This window comes from Sabethes cyaneus, chromosome 1 (assembly GCF_943734655.1).
Source record: "Sabethes cyaneus chromosome 1, idSabCyanKW18_F2, whole genome shotgun sequence".
Lineage (NCBI taxonomy): Eukaryota > Metazoa > Arthropoda > Insecta > Diptera > Culicidae > Sabethes > Sabethes cyaneus.
In genome coordinates, this window is record NC_071353.1 from 165818669 (window position 1) to 165838225 (window position 19557).

General features: G+C 40.3%; 1 protein-coding gene across 1 annotated transcript; it reads left to right on the plus strand.

Moving 5' to 3' along the window:
* The first annotated feature begins 7168 nt into the window (after positions 1 to 7168).
* LOC128732407 (uncharacterized) lies at positions 7169 to 8259 on the plus strand. Its single transcript, XM_053825654.1, has 3 exons — positions 7169 to 7183; positions 7358 to 7736; positions 7820 to 8259. Exons 1-3 carry the CDS (start codon positions 7169 to 7171, stop codon positions 8257 to 8259), a joined length of 834 nt encoding a protein of 277 aa, XP_053681629.1.
* Positions 8260 to 19557: the final 11298 nt, after the last annotated feature.

Below are 19557 nucleotides of genomic sequence, written 5' to 3' on the forward strand. Positions count from 1 at the left end.
GCAAAAAAAATCTTTGGGCTTAAACGTCTTTCAAAAGCTTGACCCTTCTTTACGATAGACTTCACAGCCGGGTGGTACAGAGTACAGGACAGTTACGGGGTTAGAGCAACGATCCTTTTGACTCCATATTTAGCCCCTAGTACCGTCCAACCGAGATTCGAACATACGTCGACTAGCTTATGAAACCAGTAGCACAGACAGACGAGACACTCGCGTTAATTCCATCGTCCAATCAAAATCAATCTCATTGTTCAAAAAAGTATGTTACACAACATGACCACACCGCGGCGCGCAGGTGATACGTCGAGTTTTCAGTATAAAACCATACAAATGTGAAAACCCTACCAAATGCAAGCTACTCTGCGACATGCATAACAGAGGGTGCTAGAGTGCAAGCAAAATGTGTAGAACGATGGTTTTTAAAGGATTTTCTTCCATGTGTCATGTCAGTTCGTCAGTGCCAGCAGTTTACCTTGAAGTTTATTGGGCAGTTAGGAAGAAAGGAACAGAAAGCACAAAAATTAAGGCAGAAACGACCAGAAAAAGGCCAATAAAGAAGTAGAAAAGACAAAAACAAAGAAAAGTGAAGGAAAGCGGTAGAAGAAAGGAGAAAGAAAGGAACATAAAAAAGCTGAACGGAAAATGAAAAAGGCAGAAAGAAAAAAGGAGCGAAAAGAACAAAGAACGGATCAAAAATGACAAATAAGCAGAAATGACTAAAAAAGAAGCAAAATGAAGAACGAGCGGTAAACAGAAAGATGGGAGTCGAAATATAGGAAGAGAAACGAACACAACGGAGAAAGTGGCAGAAAGGAGAAGGGAAGGAACAGAAAAGTAGGAAGTAGAAAGAAAAAAAAGAACAAAAAATGAAAAAAAAGGAAAGAAATAGTTATCACTAGGACAAAGAAAGGAAAAAGAAATGAGTAAAAAGAAGAAACAAAGGAGCATAAATGAGAAATAAAGGAGTGTTGAAGAACTGCAAGGAAACAGAAAATAGCAGAAAGAAGAAAACAAAAAAGCAAAAAAGACAAAGAATGGATCAGCAATGACAAATAATTGAAAAAAGAGGAAGAAACAGATATGAGTAAAAAGAAGAAACAAAAGACCATAAATGAGAAATAAAGGAGTGTTAAAGAACTGCAAGGAAACAGAAAATAGCAGAGAGCAGAAAACAAAAAAGCAAAAATGACAAAGAATGGACCAGAAATGACAAATAATTGAAAAAAGAGGAGGAAAAAAGAGGAGCAGAATGAAGAAAGGCGAAGAAATTACAAAAACTAAGAAAAACACAGAAAGTAGAACGACAGAAGCAGAAATGAGAAGGAAAGGAAAGAGCATAAACGAGGTGAAAGGAAGAAAAGGGGCAGAATGAAGAAAAAGAGCGTTAAACTAGAAAGGGAATAGAAAGGACAATGAAAGTAACAGACAGGAGAAAAAAGGAACAAAAAGGGGAAAGAAAGGGGCAGCGTAGAAAAAGGAAGGAGCAGAAAGAAGGTGAAAGAAAACAGAAAGAAAGAAAAAACGGCAAAGAGAAAAAAAGAAGTAGAGAAGGCAAAGAAAAAAGCAGAAAAGGGAACAAGGACAAAGAAAGGAGAAAAAAGGGACAGAACGAAAAAAGAATGGAGGAGAAATGAAGAAACTAAATAGGTCAGAACAAAGAAAGGGGAGCAGAATGGTGAAAGAGATGAGCAGAAATTACAAGAACAAAGAAAAGAACAGAAATTGAAAAGCAGAAGTAGAAATGACAAACAAGAAGGAGCATAAACGAGGTGAAAGGGAAAAAGGAGCAAAATGAAGGATGAAGCAAGGAGACGGACGCAAAAAGAAAAGAGTAAAAAAGGAGGCAAAGAGCAGAAAGGAGAAAGAAAACAGCAGAAACAAACAAAGAACGGATCAGAAATGAAGAAACGAAAGAAGCGAGAACAGAGATAGAGGAGCAAAATGCAGAAAGAGATGAGCAGAAATAACAAGAACAAAGAAAGGAACAGTAAGGTTAAAGAGAGAAGCAGAAATGACAAGGAAAAAGGAGCATGGATGAGGTGAAAGGAAAAAAGGAGCAGAAAGAGGAAAACAGTGGTAAAAAGAAAGAAATGAGAAAGGACAAAGAAAAGAACAGAAAGGAGAAAAAAGGAACAAAATGAAGAGAGAAAAGGGCAAAAAGAAGTTAAAAACAAGTGAAAGGAAAAAGTAAGTATCAGAAAGAAGAAAGAAAAGAATGGTACAGAGAAAGGAGGGAGTATAGAAAGTATAAAAAGGAGCAGCCATTACAAAGAAAGGAGCAGAATAGGCTTAAGTATCAAGAAGAACAAGAACAAAGAAAGTAGTAGAAACAAATAAAGGAACTGAAAGGAGAATGAACGGAACAGAAAACAACTTTAAGGAAAAAGAAAACAACAGAAAGAAGAAAGAAAACATAGCACTGGCGTGTTCAGGCTGGAACATTGTACTGGGCGATAGGGCACCTATTGCCTATTAAATTTAATGTAAAATAAAATAATTCCTTGTGATGTGCCGTGCGAAATCATTTTCAAATGAAATTTTAACCCCCACTTCAAGTCCCATTTTATGTCCAATTTCAAGCTCCGTTTCGACTTCAACTTTAAATCCAATTTTAAGTCCTTTTTCAACTTCAGTTTAAGGTTCGAAACCGTCTCATTTTTCTAGTTAAATTTTTACACACAATTTCAATTTCAAATTCCAATTAAATTAGAGTATGTCCAAAGTAGTCCCAACTCAAGCTCAAGTTATACCCTATATTAGGTCCTATTAAGGGGCGATTTTACGTAACAATTTCAAGTCCAGTTTCAAGTAAAATTTCAAGCTCAAATACAAGTCCTATTTCATGTCCCGGTTCATGTCCCATTTTCATGTCCCGTTTCATGTCCAAATTTCATGTCCCGTTTCAACTTCAATTTAAGGTTTAATTTTAAATCCGCTGTGATAAAACTGAACTTTAACGTGATCAGTAAACCTAATCAGTAAATGAACAGCGAACACGTTTACTTCCCCAAAATGTAGTTCCCCTAAATGTCAAAATACTTTAATGATTTCAAGTGGAACCCGGGGTAAAAATTTCCCAAATGTGATTGTTGAATTGTTCAGACGAATAAGGCGGAGATCTCTAATAATTAATAGATGAATGTTTCTCGGGCTCATCGTTCTATTTATCACAGCTATCAAAAATATTTCCGAAAAATGTCGAATTGACTGGGTCGGCCAGGGGCTTAGGGTTAGTAAGGGGATGCAAGCGGGATACCAGACCCCGTTTGAATGCCGAAAGACCATTCTACAATGATTACGGGTAATTATAGAGGTGCTGAGGTAGCAGATGGGAAGTCAATTCTCATACTATATTACATTTAATTCACAATAATAATATTTCTAGCGGTCGGCTTTTGGGGCTTGCCGCACTAGCTCTTTTTCTTTGGCCTGGAGGGTTGAGAGGCGACTGCGACTCTATGATTTAAAGCTTCTGTCGACTACCGCGAACGCCCAGGTCATCCTGCGCTCATTTTACCTTGAACCTTTGTCCTATCTTGGGACAGTGCATTAATGTCAGGAGGGTAGAAGATGAAATTTGTTCCATGGGTCGGCCCCTTGATAGTTGATAACCACTGATGGTCCAAGAATTGTCTTCCTATTGATTCATTTGTAGTGGTTTGTGTTGGAAAATTGATTGTGGATGCGCGGTTGAGGACAACCGGTGTTAGGTGAGGCTGACGAGATCTCCACTTCTTCAATGTACTACATTTTACAACTCAAGTAGTCTAAATTTCCAGGGCAAAACAAATTTACAAATTCGATCTATCATTTTTCCTCTCATTATCATCATCATCGTAGTTCCCGGCATTTGGCAAAGCGATCTGTCAGTTCATGGAGTCCTTGTAGGGCCTAAACGCCTCCGCCTGCGAGCATATGCATATCGGCTATGCTTGGGGCTTAGAGTCGGCGTTAAGCAGTGAGGTCCTTCTTTGTATGCCAGAATGGCATTGTGTTAAAAGGTCACCGTGGCAGTCCTAATGATCGTCTTTTGGGGCAGGCTTCGATTGCTGTATACAATTTACGGACCGCTCATAGTTATTGATGAAGTTGAGCTAGATAGTAGTAATCCTGTATCCAAATTCGGTTTATTAACTCACGGTTAATAAAATCGATGATCTTTTGTGATTTGACTTTTATACTCGGTATGGAGTAAGAAGGAAACTTCCGAAGAAGCTATGCCTCGATAAAGCAAAAACCCCACGATAGCAGAGCAGATGCGCTGAACTTTCAATTTCAGAGCTACAAAAATGGCACGTGTCGGTATCATCCGATATTCTTGAAATGAAAAAGAACCACACTGTGTCCAATTAGGAGTCCCATGATTGTGCGTAGCTCACTGCTCAACTATTTAGTCTACTACTACTACTACTTTTCCAGGTCAAAGCCGGGATGGCTCTTGCTGTACCGAGAATTCCACTCCATTGAACTCGGTCCTGGGCTACTTTTCGCCAATTCGCTGCGCGTCTCGACACGCACAAGTCGGCTTCAACCTGGTCGTTGGCGTCCTCAATTATTGGTTCCAATGGGGTTCTGGAAGAGAACGGATCTCACTGTACGGTCGTCAGGTATCGTTGCGACGTGGACGACTCACCGTAGTCTCCCAACTTTCGCCAGGTGTACGATGGGAATCTATCTAACTATTTAGTCTACAACCTTGTATTTGATTCCAACGAGATAGTCAGCATAGTCTAGGAGGGCAACCAAGTTCAGTTTTTTATCCAGATTTATTCCGAGGAGTTTGATTTTATTACTGAAGCTCAGCGTGCCACCGATGAGTATAGGGAGAGTAACAAAAGGTTTTACTTGCCTAGTGAATGGTGTGGACTGCTTTTGTGGGGTTTCTATTAAGCCCCTCTCGTAAACATCATACCATGTTATGATATCCATGTGTTTATATTTTAGCTTTAGTTTATATATTAAGCTGCTTGTGAAGGAATACGGCGGTCACCAGTGACCAAAACAAGGGTGAGAGAATTCCTTGAGATTTCCTTTCAACGCATAAATCGTGACAGATGTATCTCCCAATAATACTGTGATTTCTCTAGTTGAATTGCTTGAATCTAACTCATTGAAGTCGATGCCGTTTTGAAAGAGAACCGTAAAAATTGAAGCGAAGGACGCGTTATCGAAGGCACCTTCAATATCAAGGAAAACACAAAGTGCCGTCTCTTGATATTTGAGGGATAATCCCTGAGAAATCATTTCTCAATTAACGTCATAACGCAGTGCAGTATGTGTAGCTTTACCGTGTTGGTATGCATGTTGTCTACTTTCCGCCAATTTTCCGGGATATGTCCCAAAGTAAAACTAAGGTAGAACTGGTGTTTGAGATCTTCCTGATACTCTGATGATGACAACACAAAAGAGCTCGGCAAAGAGCTTTACGCGCTATTAAGTGCTACATAATCTGAACAAAAGGACAAAATAAGCCAAATTTCATGGATGTCCAATTTCAAATCGAAATTTAAATCTAAAGGTTTGAAGTCCAACTTCAAGTCCAATTTCATGTCCGATTTCAAGTCCAATTTCAAGGAAAAAAATCAGGTTTGATTGTAAGCTCGATTTCATGTCTTATTTTAAGGCCTATTTGCAGTTCGATTTCAATTTCAATCTTATTACAATTTCAAGGCTAAATTTAAGGCAGCTTGTCCCACCATCTATTTGCGGCTGGGCATGGGCTGTTCATTAGCATTAAGGATAACAAAATATTCATGTTTTGTTTTGAGTAATCAAAGTATCATGAAAAATTCGCAAGCAGGCATTTAAAATTTCTCTGGCATCTTCTAAATACATAAAAAAATTATTGTAAAAATTGTCCAAGAAAGTCAATTTAATTGCCACTGCATTGAAAAGTCCATCAGCAGCCATTCTATTTTTTGTAAGAATAACTAAATCATTATCGAAAGGGCATAGGTATAAGCTCTATTAGTTATTGAAAAATTATTGAAATAATGTGTTTTGATAGCATTTATCTGTTAAAGAATGGTTTTCAGCAACTTTGACAAAGTGCCTTTAAATTTTCTTTATAAAAAATTACATATTTAAGAAAATTATTAAAATATCAAAATGTCTAGAAAATGGAAAATGAAAATTTCGGATAAAAATCTTCAAAAAGATATTAAAAACTTTTTCAACTTTTTCGTTTTCGAGTAAAACAACCGATTAACCATAATGGCACTAAAAACTTTAAGTATTTATTAGAAAACTATGCAAACGTAAAAAGTATCAATCAAATTAACCTAGGAAAACAACTTTAACGAAATCGTCGATAATTCCTACCGAAACCTAATCAACAGACATTAAAATCAAGCGCCGGAGTTACGCATTTTCTCGCCATTATTTAATCGTCCAAAATATTTCCACCCAATTCCCAATGCCATTTGCATACCCTGCTGTTCCCGGTCGAAAATTCTCACGAGAGCATAAGCATCCACGCAGTCTCGGCTCGGCACACAGCAAGGCGCCCGCCCGGCAATGAATGTTTTGTTGTTGTTTTTTACACTTTTTTACTGTTATCTCACGTTGCACCTTGGTTGGTTGGTTGGTTGGTAACCCGCTGAAAGGTTGCGAAGGAAGCAACACAGCGCTTCACGCTCACGCATCTCGCTCTCTTCCTCTCTCTCTCTGTCAGTCTCTGTTGCGGTATGTTGTGTTTGTTGTTTCGTCGTTGTTGTTGTTGTTGTTGTTGTTGCAGCATCGCATCGCCTACTTGGCAGTTGGCGCGTTGTCAATGCTGCCGCCTCTATGCTGTGATAGGTTAGGTACCTACCATGTGCTTTCTTCGGTTTAACTTTTGTCGCACGTCGAATACTTTTTTTTCGGCTCTCCTGAAATCTTCGGTCCGGACGATCGGTCGGTCGGTCGGGGAGGTGCCACTGCCGGGGTTCATCTGAACGGAGGCTGGTGCGCATCTCATCGGACTTTTTGGTCGCCGCAGCCGCCGGTGGTGGGGATTTGCCTATATTTATTGATACAAACAATGCTGCCAATATTCAGTCCGAGATTCAGCTTCCCACAGTGAATACCGCGGTGCTTTCGTGGTTGTTTCGGGCGTTCGATTACCTTTTTTTGTGATAAATTAATTAGTGTGAATTTTGTGATAAAGTTTCCGCTTTTCCGACAGAGAATGAAGATTCTGGTGGTAAGTGATTTCGATGCTGGTGCAAGCGACGACAATGATAACGAACAGCAACAGCAACAAGGACTGTCGTCAATTGTTCTCGAACTCGAACTCGAGCTTAAAAGTGTTGCGCTTTAAATTGTGCTGTGCAGTGCGTTTAAATGTTACAAAAATGTGCTATTCTATTCCGTTAAGGTATTGGCTTGCGTGGCCATGGTGACGGCTCGGCCGGAAGCTCCACTACAAGGATACAACTATGCCGCACCGCGGCCAGCTGCATTCCCCGTCAGTTCACAGGCTCACTCGCAGAGCTTCGCGGTGTCCGGTGGCTTCCAGGCTGCTGCAGCTCCAGCCTACCAGCCCGCACCTGCTCCAGCTTTCCAACCCGCTCCCGCTTACCACGCACCTCCGGCGCAAGCCTATCAACCAGGACCATCCTTCGGATCGTCCGGTTTCGGATCGGCCATCTCGTCGTCCGGTGCTCATGCTCAGTCATTTGGTTTCGGATCATCCGGTCCATCGACCGGTTTCGGATCGGCTGTCTCTTCAGGCGGTGCTCATGCTCAATCATTTGGTAAGTTTCCGATCGACGAACCGCACTTTCCGGCAATCTAACATCCGAACTTGTGTGCACTTTTGTTCGGTCCACTATCACAGCTCCCCAGCAGACCGTAGTTCAGAAGCACATCTACGTCCATGTGCCACCACAAGAACCGGAAGAAGTCCGTGGACCGCAATTCATCCCGCAAAGTGCACCCCGTAAGCACTACAAGATCATCTTCATCAAGACACCGAACGTGCAACCGTCGGCCGCCCAGATCGCTCTGCAGCAAGCCCAACAGGAGGAGAAGACCATCGTCTACGTGCTGGTGAAGAAACCCGAGGATCAGCAGGAGCTGAGCATTCCACAGTTGGCTCCACTTCCGCCCAGCAAACCGGAGGTCTACTTCATCAAATATAAGGCCAACCGCGGTGCCCAGCAGGGACACGGTGCCATTGGGGTGTCCTCGGGTGGATCCGGATTCGCTTCCCAGCTGGGCTCGGCAGCAGTGTCCTCCGGTGCTGCATCCTCCGTCAGCAGCAGTGGCAGTAAGTAGAGAATTGTTGCCTTTTCTTCTTCTTCCGACAGACTAATCGAAGGCGTACGACGGCGGAAAAAGCGAGTCAACGAACTTTTTTTTTCTCAGTTCTGTTGATGATGTTTACATCACTTTTTATTTCATTGGACCGCCTGTGCTGCCGGTGCCGCCGCCTCCGGCGGTTGGAATTCCGTTTCGTTCTTTCCGCCCCCTTTTCCCTCCGTTGGCGTTGGCTGCTGACTTAACTGATTGGATTGGTTTTCGCTTTTCTCTTGCGTAGAAAGCGAGTGGGAAAGCAGCAGCTCGATGCTCGATGACGGGTCTAGAATGATGTGTAGTAAGGTCGTTTACCGTTACTGAGGGGTCGCTTCGCTGGGCCGGCTCGTTCTTCCTACTAAATGACTGACAAAGATCGGGGAAGATCGTGACTGGCCGATATTGTCAGGTTGATTTGTTGGCGCGTTCGGCGTAGATGCATAAGAACGGCCCGTTTTTTTTTATTTGGTTCTTTTCTGTTGAAGAAAGCATCTTAACGGCTTTTCAATAGGATCGTAAATTTGTTAACTTTGTAGCGAGTTAGAGCGGGTTAGAGTTGTTATGTATTTGTTCCCTGTACAAGGGAACACGCCAGGAATGGGTTTTGGAATTAGACAAAAAATCGAAATTTACCTTTCCGGTAGCTAACTAGCTGTTATTGTTATTGTAACTGCTTTCCCGGTATTTGATCCATCATCAAATTGTTTAAAATAATTTCCTGGCTAGAAATTTACCTAGTTTTAGCTGCTCTTTAAAAGTCATGTCGCAAGATTCACTCTAGCAAAGTTTCTTTCTATTCTTTTCGCGGCTTTCAATTGGTCCATGGAGGAGTCGAGAATTTCGACGGTAATCTGTCCGAGTTAGTTCCTGTCCGAGATTTCCAATACTAAATTTGGCTTTTTCTTCAGTTTCAAACAAACTGAAATGCTAACATCATTTCGTATTGTTTTTAGAAAAAATGTTCGTAAAACTATATTCGTAGCCTGTAAAAAAAATTCATGGCATTAAAAAATAATCGCAGGCTTATTTTCTTCGCGAAGCATCTTTATTACGAATGGTTCGTGTTTGGTACGATAACACATTCGTAGCACATTTTGCACCAAAATCGCGACACGAAAATATGAAAGATTTTGAACGCTGATAGCTCTACCAATTATGAATGGATTTTCATGGTTTAGATACCAATAGACTCATAATAGAGGTAGCAATAATGGGATTTCTATTATAACTTTCTTTTTCAATCACTATTTAGTGAAAATTAACGAAAAGTGTCAAGGTCAAATATCTTCATACATTTTCTTCGTGACCGCCTTGCTTCACAGACAGGGACAATAGTTAAACACATCATCTGTTTACTGTGACTTCGATTACGCTCCTTTTAGAAAAAAAAGTGACAAAGCCCCTCATCCCAACAGGTTGAAGATTCTTTACGACTGATTTGGATATCTGTGCTTGAGCGGTACGCCAGAATAAGTAATAAAGAACTCTTTGAATCTAGACCAATTTGATTGAGGTCTGTGTTAGAGACGTGCGCCAGAAAGTGATCAACAAAGTCAACGGTTATAGAAAAAAGTGAGTGACCAACCCTATCTATCGCCCGATTGTATCCACGTAGGGGGACCCGGGGCATAAAGGACACCTTAACTGTTTTCAATTAATTACGAGCAGAAAGAACCAATTGATTTCAACCTGAAAAGGCCCAAAACTTAGATGAGGGTATAATCTAAACAGTTTCAGTGAGTTCAATATCAAAATAATATCAATATAGAAAAAAATAATGTTTTCGTTCCAGATGTTTTAGTCTAGTTAATGTGTTAGACCAAAAATAATACACATAAAGATAAATAAGATTTCAGTATGCTTGTTTTCGGCATTGTCATTATCATTTTGTGCAATTTTCAAACAGTAAAATTTCAAAATCATTCTAATCTATGAGTTTATATTTTTTATCGATGAATTTTCTTATGGTATATTGTAAGACGCTTTAAAAACCATAAAAAATAACCATATTAAAATTCTTCTTCGTTTTAATGGAAAACTGAAGAGTGGCACTTTTGCCCCGGGTGGTCGTCTTGCCCCTTGTTCCCCTACGGCAAGAATTTATTCAAAACTGATTTTGAAAAGAGGGGTTGACGGAATATTCATGCATGTGACGCGATGCAGCAATTTTCAAAGTGAGAAAGAATTAGCAACTATCTGATCCGACAATAGGTTTTGGGTGTTAAATTTGTTGCTTTTCCTGCAGTTACATGCAATTGTTTACATACTTTTGATTGTATTGCTGTCAAGTGTGAAATAACTGACTGACAGAAGGTCAAAAAGAACTATTAATGTGCGGATGATATTTTGACTGTCATAATTTTAACTCGTTCTTTGTATGTTAGTTAAAATGCAATTACGCATCAAATCAACCTGTCACAATAAATGGCGCTATATATCAAATTATTTTCAGGGAAATTGACGAACGTAAACCAATGCTAAATGATAACCCAGATCATTTATTCATTTTTTCCGTTCAACCGTAAGTTGTGCGTCCAATTCTTCAATATTTGATGTTTTGAGCAAGACCCTTTAACCAGTCAGCATTCGTTTTAAGCCAGTTACCTAAAGTTGACTAGTGCTTCCAGCCAAGCAAAAATTTTCAAAGTGCAATATCATTGCCAATCATCAGAAGAAGTGTGATGGTGGCCTGATGAAACTCTTAGTGGAAACAATGCGCAATTTTTTTCTGCCCCAGGAAATAGAAGCGAAATTTGTTCTCCCTCGAACAGCTCCGCTTCGGCGGACTTTGGGACGCCAAGGTAGGATACGTGAAATCGCACCTGTAAAAGGCGGTGAAAGTAGCTCCTGTACAGAAGTATGCCACTCTGCTAACTCAAATTGATGCTGTTCACAACTCACTAGCACTGCACCGACCGTGCTCAGCACGGCATTTTTGCGACAAGTGAATCAGTTCTGTCTTCGAATCAAACTAAATCCAGTCTCCAGTCCAGTTTAAAGTTCAATTTCAAGTCCAGTAGTAGTAGTAGGGGAAAGCCACCATCATTTCAAGGACTTGCCAATGTATGTAGGTAGAATTACAGTAGAGCCAAATTTGATTATCAAATGAATTTCACACTAATGCTGTTACAGAAGGGCCAAAAGGGATTGGGCAGACCCACAAGCAGAGGCACTTGTGCGCATTCCGGGGTTATAAGAGTCGCCTTCCACCATTAGGATCCTTCCATGCAATAATCAATTTCGCTGCACCAACTTTAACCCACGTGATGATTTGTTTGTTTTGAGTTGAGAAGTACCTTATTTGTTTCAGACCTCAAGGATTCAGGTTGGCAATCCACTCCATCATTCATCCAGCCTACCACATTTATATCAATAATAATACTATTAATAATATGATATTAAGAGGAAATGTGGTATATAATAGAACAATCTCACCAGCAGTCCTTCGTATGAAATAGATAGCGTCCTTTGAAGTTCCATAAGTGCTTCTAATACTTAATTTAATTTTTTCATTCTGGTATCCCTGTGCAGTATTAAAACTCGTTTTGGCCAAAGTTTATATAGCAAGAGATGCTTCATAAGCTAAAACGAAAAAAAAGATAATTAAAATAACTAAATTAGGCTTACCTATTAGCAAGGTCGTGTGGCTCTGCCGTCTGCCCAAAACCTAGCATCGCACCTGTTAGCTTGGCTACTCAAAAGAGCATTACCAAGTATGGCCACGTGGAGGCGCTAGGTAGGGGCTTGGGATGGCTCATGATTTGCCTTACCCATTTCATACCCAGTTTCAAGTTCAATTTCAAGTCCAATGCACACAAAAAAAATATGAAGGTGTGTGCTAGAGACACGAACGTGGGTTGACGTAGACCTACGGATGTGGATACAATTAGACAATACGTGACATTTCTCAAAGCTTAGCTCATATCGGTCATTGGATGCACATGCGTTTGGTTAAATAAAACGTAATAAAGCATCAATCTACGTTATCATTTACATACAACACTAATTCACATTCGTCCATTTCTTCAAAAATAGCACAAACAACCTTTTTTTCAGGACAGAGAAGGCGTGGTTGCTCTTTATTTACGAACTTTTTTTACGTTCAGGACATCAATTTGGTCTAGCTTCAATGCTCAAATGATAAAATTGATGTAAGAGAAGGGGCAGTTTTACACTTATCAAAAAATTGTTCACTTTCAGGACATTAACTGCAACTGGTCTAGGTTCGATCGAAACAAATTCTTCACCAGTTGGATGGGAAGACCTTGTCACTTTTTGTTCTAATAACAAGGTAGTTGACTTGCTGTCGCGGGCCTGGAAAGCAAAATTGTGCTTATATGTGATTGGTTGATTCGATAATTCTTGACAGTGATTGATATTTTTATGTTTATTCTAATAGTGATTAGCAAAATTACTAGAATTTGCTTAGAAAAATTTCTGATCGATTGATATTTGCAAATATCACTGAAATCAATTGAAAAATGGCCGAGCTATAAGAGTGCAAAACGTAACCACTTTTCGTTACATGTTCAATTCTCGTACTACTGAAATGTGTCTCAATATAGAAAACAAAAACGTAGTTCTACGTTAAAACATCAAGCATCTAAATTATTGCAAATTCAAGTACCTTTGTCCGATTTCGGTTCCAATTTGAGGTCGAATTTAATTCCGACTCCAAGTAATATTTCAAATCCAATTTCATATCAAATTTCAGGTCCAAGTTGGGTCCAATTTTGGGTCTAACTTCAAACCCAGCTACGATTTCGGTAAGGTCCATTCTAAAGTTATAAAGGATCGGCAAAACAAACATTTTTTTATCAGTACCAATGAGTAGAAGGAAAAATTATTCCTCCTCGGGCTGCCCCATTTTGGTGGACTTTGGGAGACCAACGTTTAATGCGTGAAATTGCGTTTGTAAAAGATGATACAAGCAGTTCCACTTTACTTTGTAGAGCCTGCCACTTTGCTAACTTAAAGCGAATCTATATTCAACTCACTGGCACTGCACTGGCGTGCGTGTCACCACCTTGTCTGTAATCCGGAAGTCCGGAGTTTGCAGTATTTTCAGTTCAGTATTTTAGCAGTACGTGTTGCGTGAATATAGTTCCAGTCCCAAATCGAATTTCACGTTCAATGTGAAGTAAAACTTCAAGACGAAATTATTTCAAATTCAAATACAATTTGATGTCCGATTGCAGATCCAGCTTCAAGTATAATTTTATTACAATTTCAATGAATATTCAGGTTCAATTTTAAGTGCAATTTCAATTTCAAAGTCGATTTGAAATCCAATTTCAAGTTCAATTTAGTTCCATTTTCAAGTAAAACTTTACGGTCAAGTTTTACCCCAATTTTAAGTTTAGTTTTGCGTCCAACTTCGAACCCGATTCCATGTACGATTTTGAGTCCATTTCAAAGTCATTAAAAGATCGACAAAATAACAATTTCAGTCCCAATAAGTAAAAGAAAAACATGTTCCTCTCTGGGCAGCCCCGCTTCGGCGGACTTTGGGAGGCCAACATATAATGCTCAAAATCGCACAATACGAAAATCTACATACTTTGCAGAGTTAGCCACTCTGCTTACTGAAATGGGCGCTATACCTAACTCACTATCACTGCACTGGTGTATTTAGGCTGGGGCACATGCCACTATCTTTCTATTGAATTTAATGTAAAACAAAGCAATTCCTCCAAGTGCATAAGCTGACCGTCTAGAGCTTTCAAGTGAATAGCACGATATTTTTGCAACAAGTGAATTTATTTGCGAAAAAACTAAATCCAGTTTTGTGGCCAGTTTCAAGTCCAATGTCAAGTAAAACTTCCAGTTCAAATTTAAGTACAACATCAGATCCAGTTTTCGGTCTAATTAAAATCCAATTTCAAGTTTTGTTTAATTCCTATTTGAAGTAAAATTTTAATGCCGGTTTTCGTCTTATTTCATTAATATGTTTGGGTTTTGTTGATTTTTTTCGGTGAAGGAATAAAACAGTACCGGATTTTCTGCGTAACGCGTTTCAGCCGACTTATTTCATTAAGTTCAGTTTTGAGTCTAACTTAACTTCAACCCCGATTTCAAGTCCATTTTACAGTTTTTAAACGATTTTTCCCAGCCCCGGAAAATAGAAGAGAAATTTATCTCACCTTGATCTGTCCCATTTCGGCGGACCTTGGGAGGACAACGTATAATGTGTGAAATCGCATCTGTTAAAGTTGTTAAAAGTAGCATCAGTAGGTGGGGTCACACAACCTGCCACCACCTATTCTATATAATTCAATGTAAAACAAAATGATTCCTTCGGAAGCTCCGAGTTTAAATTTAATGGCCCGTCATTTTTGTAATAAGTGAATTAATGGCGTAAAAATAGCAGCATTCTCAAGTCCAGATTCAAGTAAAAGTTCAGATCCAGTTTCACGTCCAATTTCAAGTAAGATTGCAAGTTCAGTTCAAGCTTAATTTCATTCAGATTTGAAATGAAAATTTTAAGTCCAATTGCTACTCCGATTTCAAGTCCAATTTCAATTTCAATTTGAAGTTCAATTCTGGATAAGTACGATGCTGGTCTAACAAGCCAGTCGCCGTATGTTCAAATCTCGGCTAGGCAGTGCTGGTGGAGTCCGGTTGTCCTCTATTCTAGTAACCAGCGGCAAAGTTTGTCGATAAAGAAGACGTTTATAACCCGAGGCTTTCTGACGTAGAACTACGCCTTACCACAGGGTGTCAATCCAAAATTTAGATTTGAAGCAAGCGTCACGAAATAATGAACGATTTTAAACGCTAAGAACTCTTCCAATCAATTTAGAACGGATTTTGATGATTCGCATACCGTTCCATTCAAAAAGGATGCAGCAAGTGTATGGCTTTCTAGAAAAGATTGTTTTTTAACCGCTACATAGTGACAATCAACGGAAACTTTCAAGTTAAAAATTTTTTGTACATTTTCCGTGTGATGGCCTTGCTTCTCAGCCAGGCACGGATGATGATTACATTCACCAAGTTTGGGGTAGAAGCTTCGAGACAGAAAAGCAGAATAAACCTGCAGTGGTTGCGTAGTCCTGCCTTCTTGACATGTAAAAACTATTGAAATGACATGAAAAGATAAGCAAAGCCATTATCGTCATTCGTTCGCTGCTCGACTTTCTACTTCGATCTAAGCTTGGACCCCACCAGTGGTAATCCGACATATCCTATTTATTTTTTTCCCTAAAGCTTTGTTAATAGGTGCGTGAGGGAGATTTCTATTCTAAAACACTCCAGTTTTAACACTGGTAAAAATATTCGTTTTTGACATCACAAAATACAACATACATAACAAAAATATGATACAATTATTTAGCATTATTGTTTAGTTGACGCCCTTTTACGCTACACATAATTTTCTTTAAAACCCCGCCTAACGTAGTTTTACGCCAGCTACGAGGTGGTGTTTGGAACACAACCTTTCTGATTTTTTTGAAGTTCAATTTTGAGTCCAACTTTAAGTCCAATTTCATGTCCGATTTCGAGTTCAATTTGAAATCTCGTTGGGTTTCAATCTAAAGTAAAATGTTAGATTTTCAATGTCCGGTTTTAAGTCTTATTTCAAGGTAAATTCAATCCCCATTTCACGTTCAGTTTCAAATCCCGGCATGCCAGCATTTACTACACATTGTGGAACTACGAATGGAGGTGCAATGCCTTTCCTTCAGTTTAAGCATTCAACTGTCTGTCTACTATCTGATAGACCAACATTCCCGCACTCGAAATATAGGTAGAGCGCCTTGCTTGGTGTCCGAACACCCGGTGCTTTAGTCTTCGGCTCGGCACCGAAGAGCACGGTGCCAGCAAACCTTGCATGATCTCGTTCTTCGTCACTTTCTAACTTCCAAATTCACACTTTGTTAGAAAACATAGGCTCTGTACTAAACTTAGTGACCAGTGCCGTGCGGCAACAACCGACATCTTTTTAAAAGGCACGTGTCTTTAATAAATAAATGCAAATGAATAATTAGCCGGCTCCCATGCTCTGGAACGGTGCCGCACGGTGCGCTACGAACACATCAAAACCCAAAACCCAGTGTTAGCTATGAATGGGGCGAAACATTTCACCATGGCTCACAGTGCGGTGCAACCTTTCACTAGTATGGTCCCAATCTGGCAGTTTCCCTCAAATTCGGTGCGTTTCGTCCACAGCCGTGCGGTCGATCCTAGTACCAAGTAATATCACACTCATTCGCAAGACCCAGAAGCATGTCAGCTCTCGTTATGAAAGTGAAATTGCTTTCCACGTTTGTTGTCCCACCTCGACCTTTCAAGACAATGTTGAGCATGAAGGTTGCAGAGTGCAATCTTATGTAAAAATTTTCGGTAAATCTCGTGGTGCCCACCTGTTTGTCATCGGAATCGGATCCCCCAATCTACTCATTTTCCCCCATTTTTAACAATATACACTCTTATTGGACAGCCATCAAGCAAGGTTTTGAGAAAACAAAACTTAGAAGCCGTGGTTGTCGGCCTAGACAGTTTCGTCGGAACGTTCGTTGGACTAAATCGTACGCTGCCTTAAAACCCACAAATAGATTATCAATCTGTAGTAGTAATGCTGGTTCTGTGATTTTCTTTTTCAAAATCAAGCAACACCAATTTTTGAAAGATTTTTGCTTGTTCCATGTATTTTATCATTTAATCAAAGTAATTTTGAAGCAATGAAACTTCAAAGTAACACCGAACTTACGTTTTCGGTACTTGCCATTAAAAAGTAGGTCCGAAACCTTTGGTTTCACGGAGCCCAAGAGGTCGATTTTAATTTTTCAAAACACCGCCGTGGGTATCAAATTACCAACCTATATTTTAGTTGTGTTAACTTTCAAAGCAACATTCTCAACTTCCGAATTATGACACCGAAAAAATGCTTTATTGATTTAAGCGAAATCTGATACTCCGTCAAGTAAACCTCCACAAATGACTCAAAATTCCATCCAAAAAAAAAGCGAAAGTTTCGATGCAACGAATGGACACAAGAGATGTGAGAACCACTGCTGAGCCAGTGTCCGGCCGACGTCCGGCAGTCCTCGCCAGGCTGCTGCAGCAGCATAACGCCTCAATCCTACGTAGTATTGAGGATCGATCGATCGATCGATCGATCATCCCACTGCGAACGGTCCGAGACTCGCACAGATATTATGCACAAAATGTCACTTTCGCTTTCCGTCCGTCCACCCGTTCAGTCATTCGCGCGGCTTCGCTCGTTATGCTAATTTAATCTCGCTTGCTTGCAGCCAGCAGTGTGCGACCGGAAGATCATCTTCGCGGGCGCATATCTTTTTTCTTTTGACAGAGAAAGTTTACCAGTTTCAAGAAGGAGCAAAAAGCCCCGAAACTTTTTTAAAATGCTCATCCTTTCGGTGCGGGGGAATCTATTATTGACAAACGGGCGGGTGGTTTTCTTTAAAACTGGTTCGTCTGTTTGTTTGGGATGATTCGATTATTATGTAAATGCCTGTTAACGTAACAACCGGCACACACCTACGGGTATGGGAATAACGGTAACGGGGTACCGCCCGGAACCGGTTCCCGAAAATGTTGCTGGGTCATTGCATCGCACTGGAGACTGGACTTGCTTCGGTCTTGCTGCTGCTTGGGTCGGTTGGGTGATTTATCGAAAGAAACGAGACGAAACTTGTCAGATCGTTTCGATATGGAAGAGCGTGCGAACGACGGGACGGCGTGGTTTTTTTTTTGTGTATGTCTCGTGTTAATCTTGTGGCATAATCGTGTGTAAAATATCGCGCAGATGGTTTTTACAGAAGACACGAAATGAAAACTGAAACAGCTGCTCAGCTGGACGACATTTAAAACGTTCGCTTACATAACAAAAGATGAAACGAAATCTGCCGTATGTTACGATGTCGGTGTAACTTATGGTTTGACCTTTCGAAGAAAAAACAATACTCCACTTAACCTAGTTTTTGCTCTTCAAATCGATGAGCTCTAAATGTCATCACCCAATGCCCAACATCCTCGTGCAAGGCCGAGGATCAAAGCTGATCGCATAATCCACACCCTAATGCGAACAAAACCGATCACTTCTCAAACCCCTCACGCTAGAGAAATCAACATAATCGGCTCTCCCCCCGTCACGACGCGGCGGCGCAGCGTGGCAGTAAGCGGCGACGCGTGCCGCAAAACGTCACCAGAGCGTTGGATAAATATTTATTATGACGATTTCTCCACCTTAGCGAGCACACACACAACAATTAACTGCCAGGTTTTCTTCCTCATTCGAAGCCGCGTTGTCACTTGCCATGCAAATACAACATTGTAATCGGCGGTGCCGACTAAACTAAACAGACAATAACATCAACCTACTACATTACTTACCGAGCGTTTTCTTTTCACTTTCTTTCCACTAACGCAGGCTTGCCACATGCGGAATACGGCGCCCCCGGTGGCGGCCATCCGGGATACCACTAAACCGAGCTGGTAACCACAGCACACAGCATTGCACTGCACTGAGTCTTCCGACGCTGCAAAACAGTTACAACAATTCTATCAGCATGGAACACCAACGAAGTTCAGAGGACATTCACAAACATGGACACAACACACGTACACACATACATCAACAAGGGACAGAAACACATATCACACAACGCCGCGTTACCTCCGCATTTGCTGTAGCAGAACTTACTAGTCTAGTTTAGTACGGGCGAAGATTCTGTAAAAAAAAAGAACACAGACAAACACACACACAACAAGAAGAGGGATCGAACGAAACACCACCCGCCACGCGTCCAGCCAGGGGCGTCCATTTTGCTTTTTCTAACGGTGACGAAAGCAAGATGGCCGCGCTTGGCAGCTCTGCTCTCTCAACTTGCCAGTCAATTTATTCCACGAAACAGAAGGAGGGAATAGCTGACAATTTTATTTCGCTATTTTTAAATTATTTGAACAAAGAGAAAATTCGAAACGCTAGCGAATTTCTAGTTGTAGTAATTTTGTAGCCTTTTACTGATAATAGTAGTGAAAGAGAACAAAAAAAAAGGATTAGAAGGAGGAAAACGAAAACCAATTGTTGTCTATATTTAAGATGAACACAATAAAAGAGAGATTTTATAGGTTAGAGAATAAAAAGTAAACAAGAATAAAACCGAAAAAAACATTGTGTGTTTTATTTATTACAACATCGACTTCACAGAAGAAGGAATACAAACACGATCTTACCTTTAAAAGAAGAAGAAGAAGAAAGGACTCGTCGCTCACTCAGTCAGTCCGCGGGGATCTGGCAGTCCGTACAGGTTG

Bases quoted from the DNA above. Each gene is read 5' to 3' on its own strand.
- LOC128732407 (XM_053825654.1), top strand. The intron at 7,737-7,819 runs GTAAGTTTCCGA...CCACTATCACAG, and splicing joins TGCTCATGCTCAATCATTTG to CTCCCCAGCAGACCGTAGTT.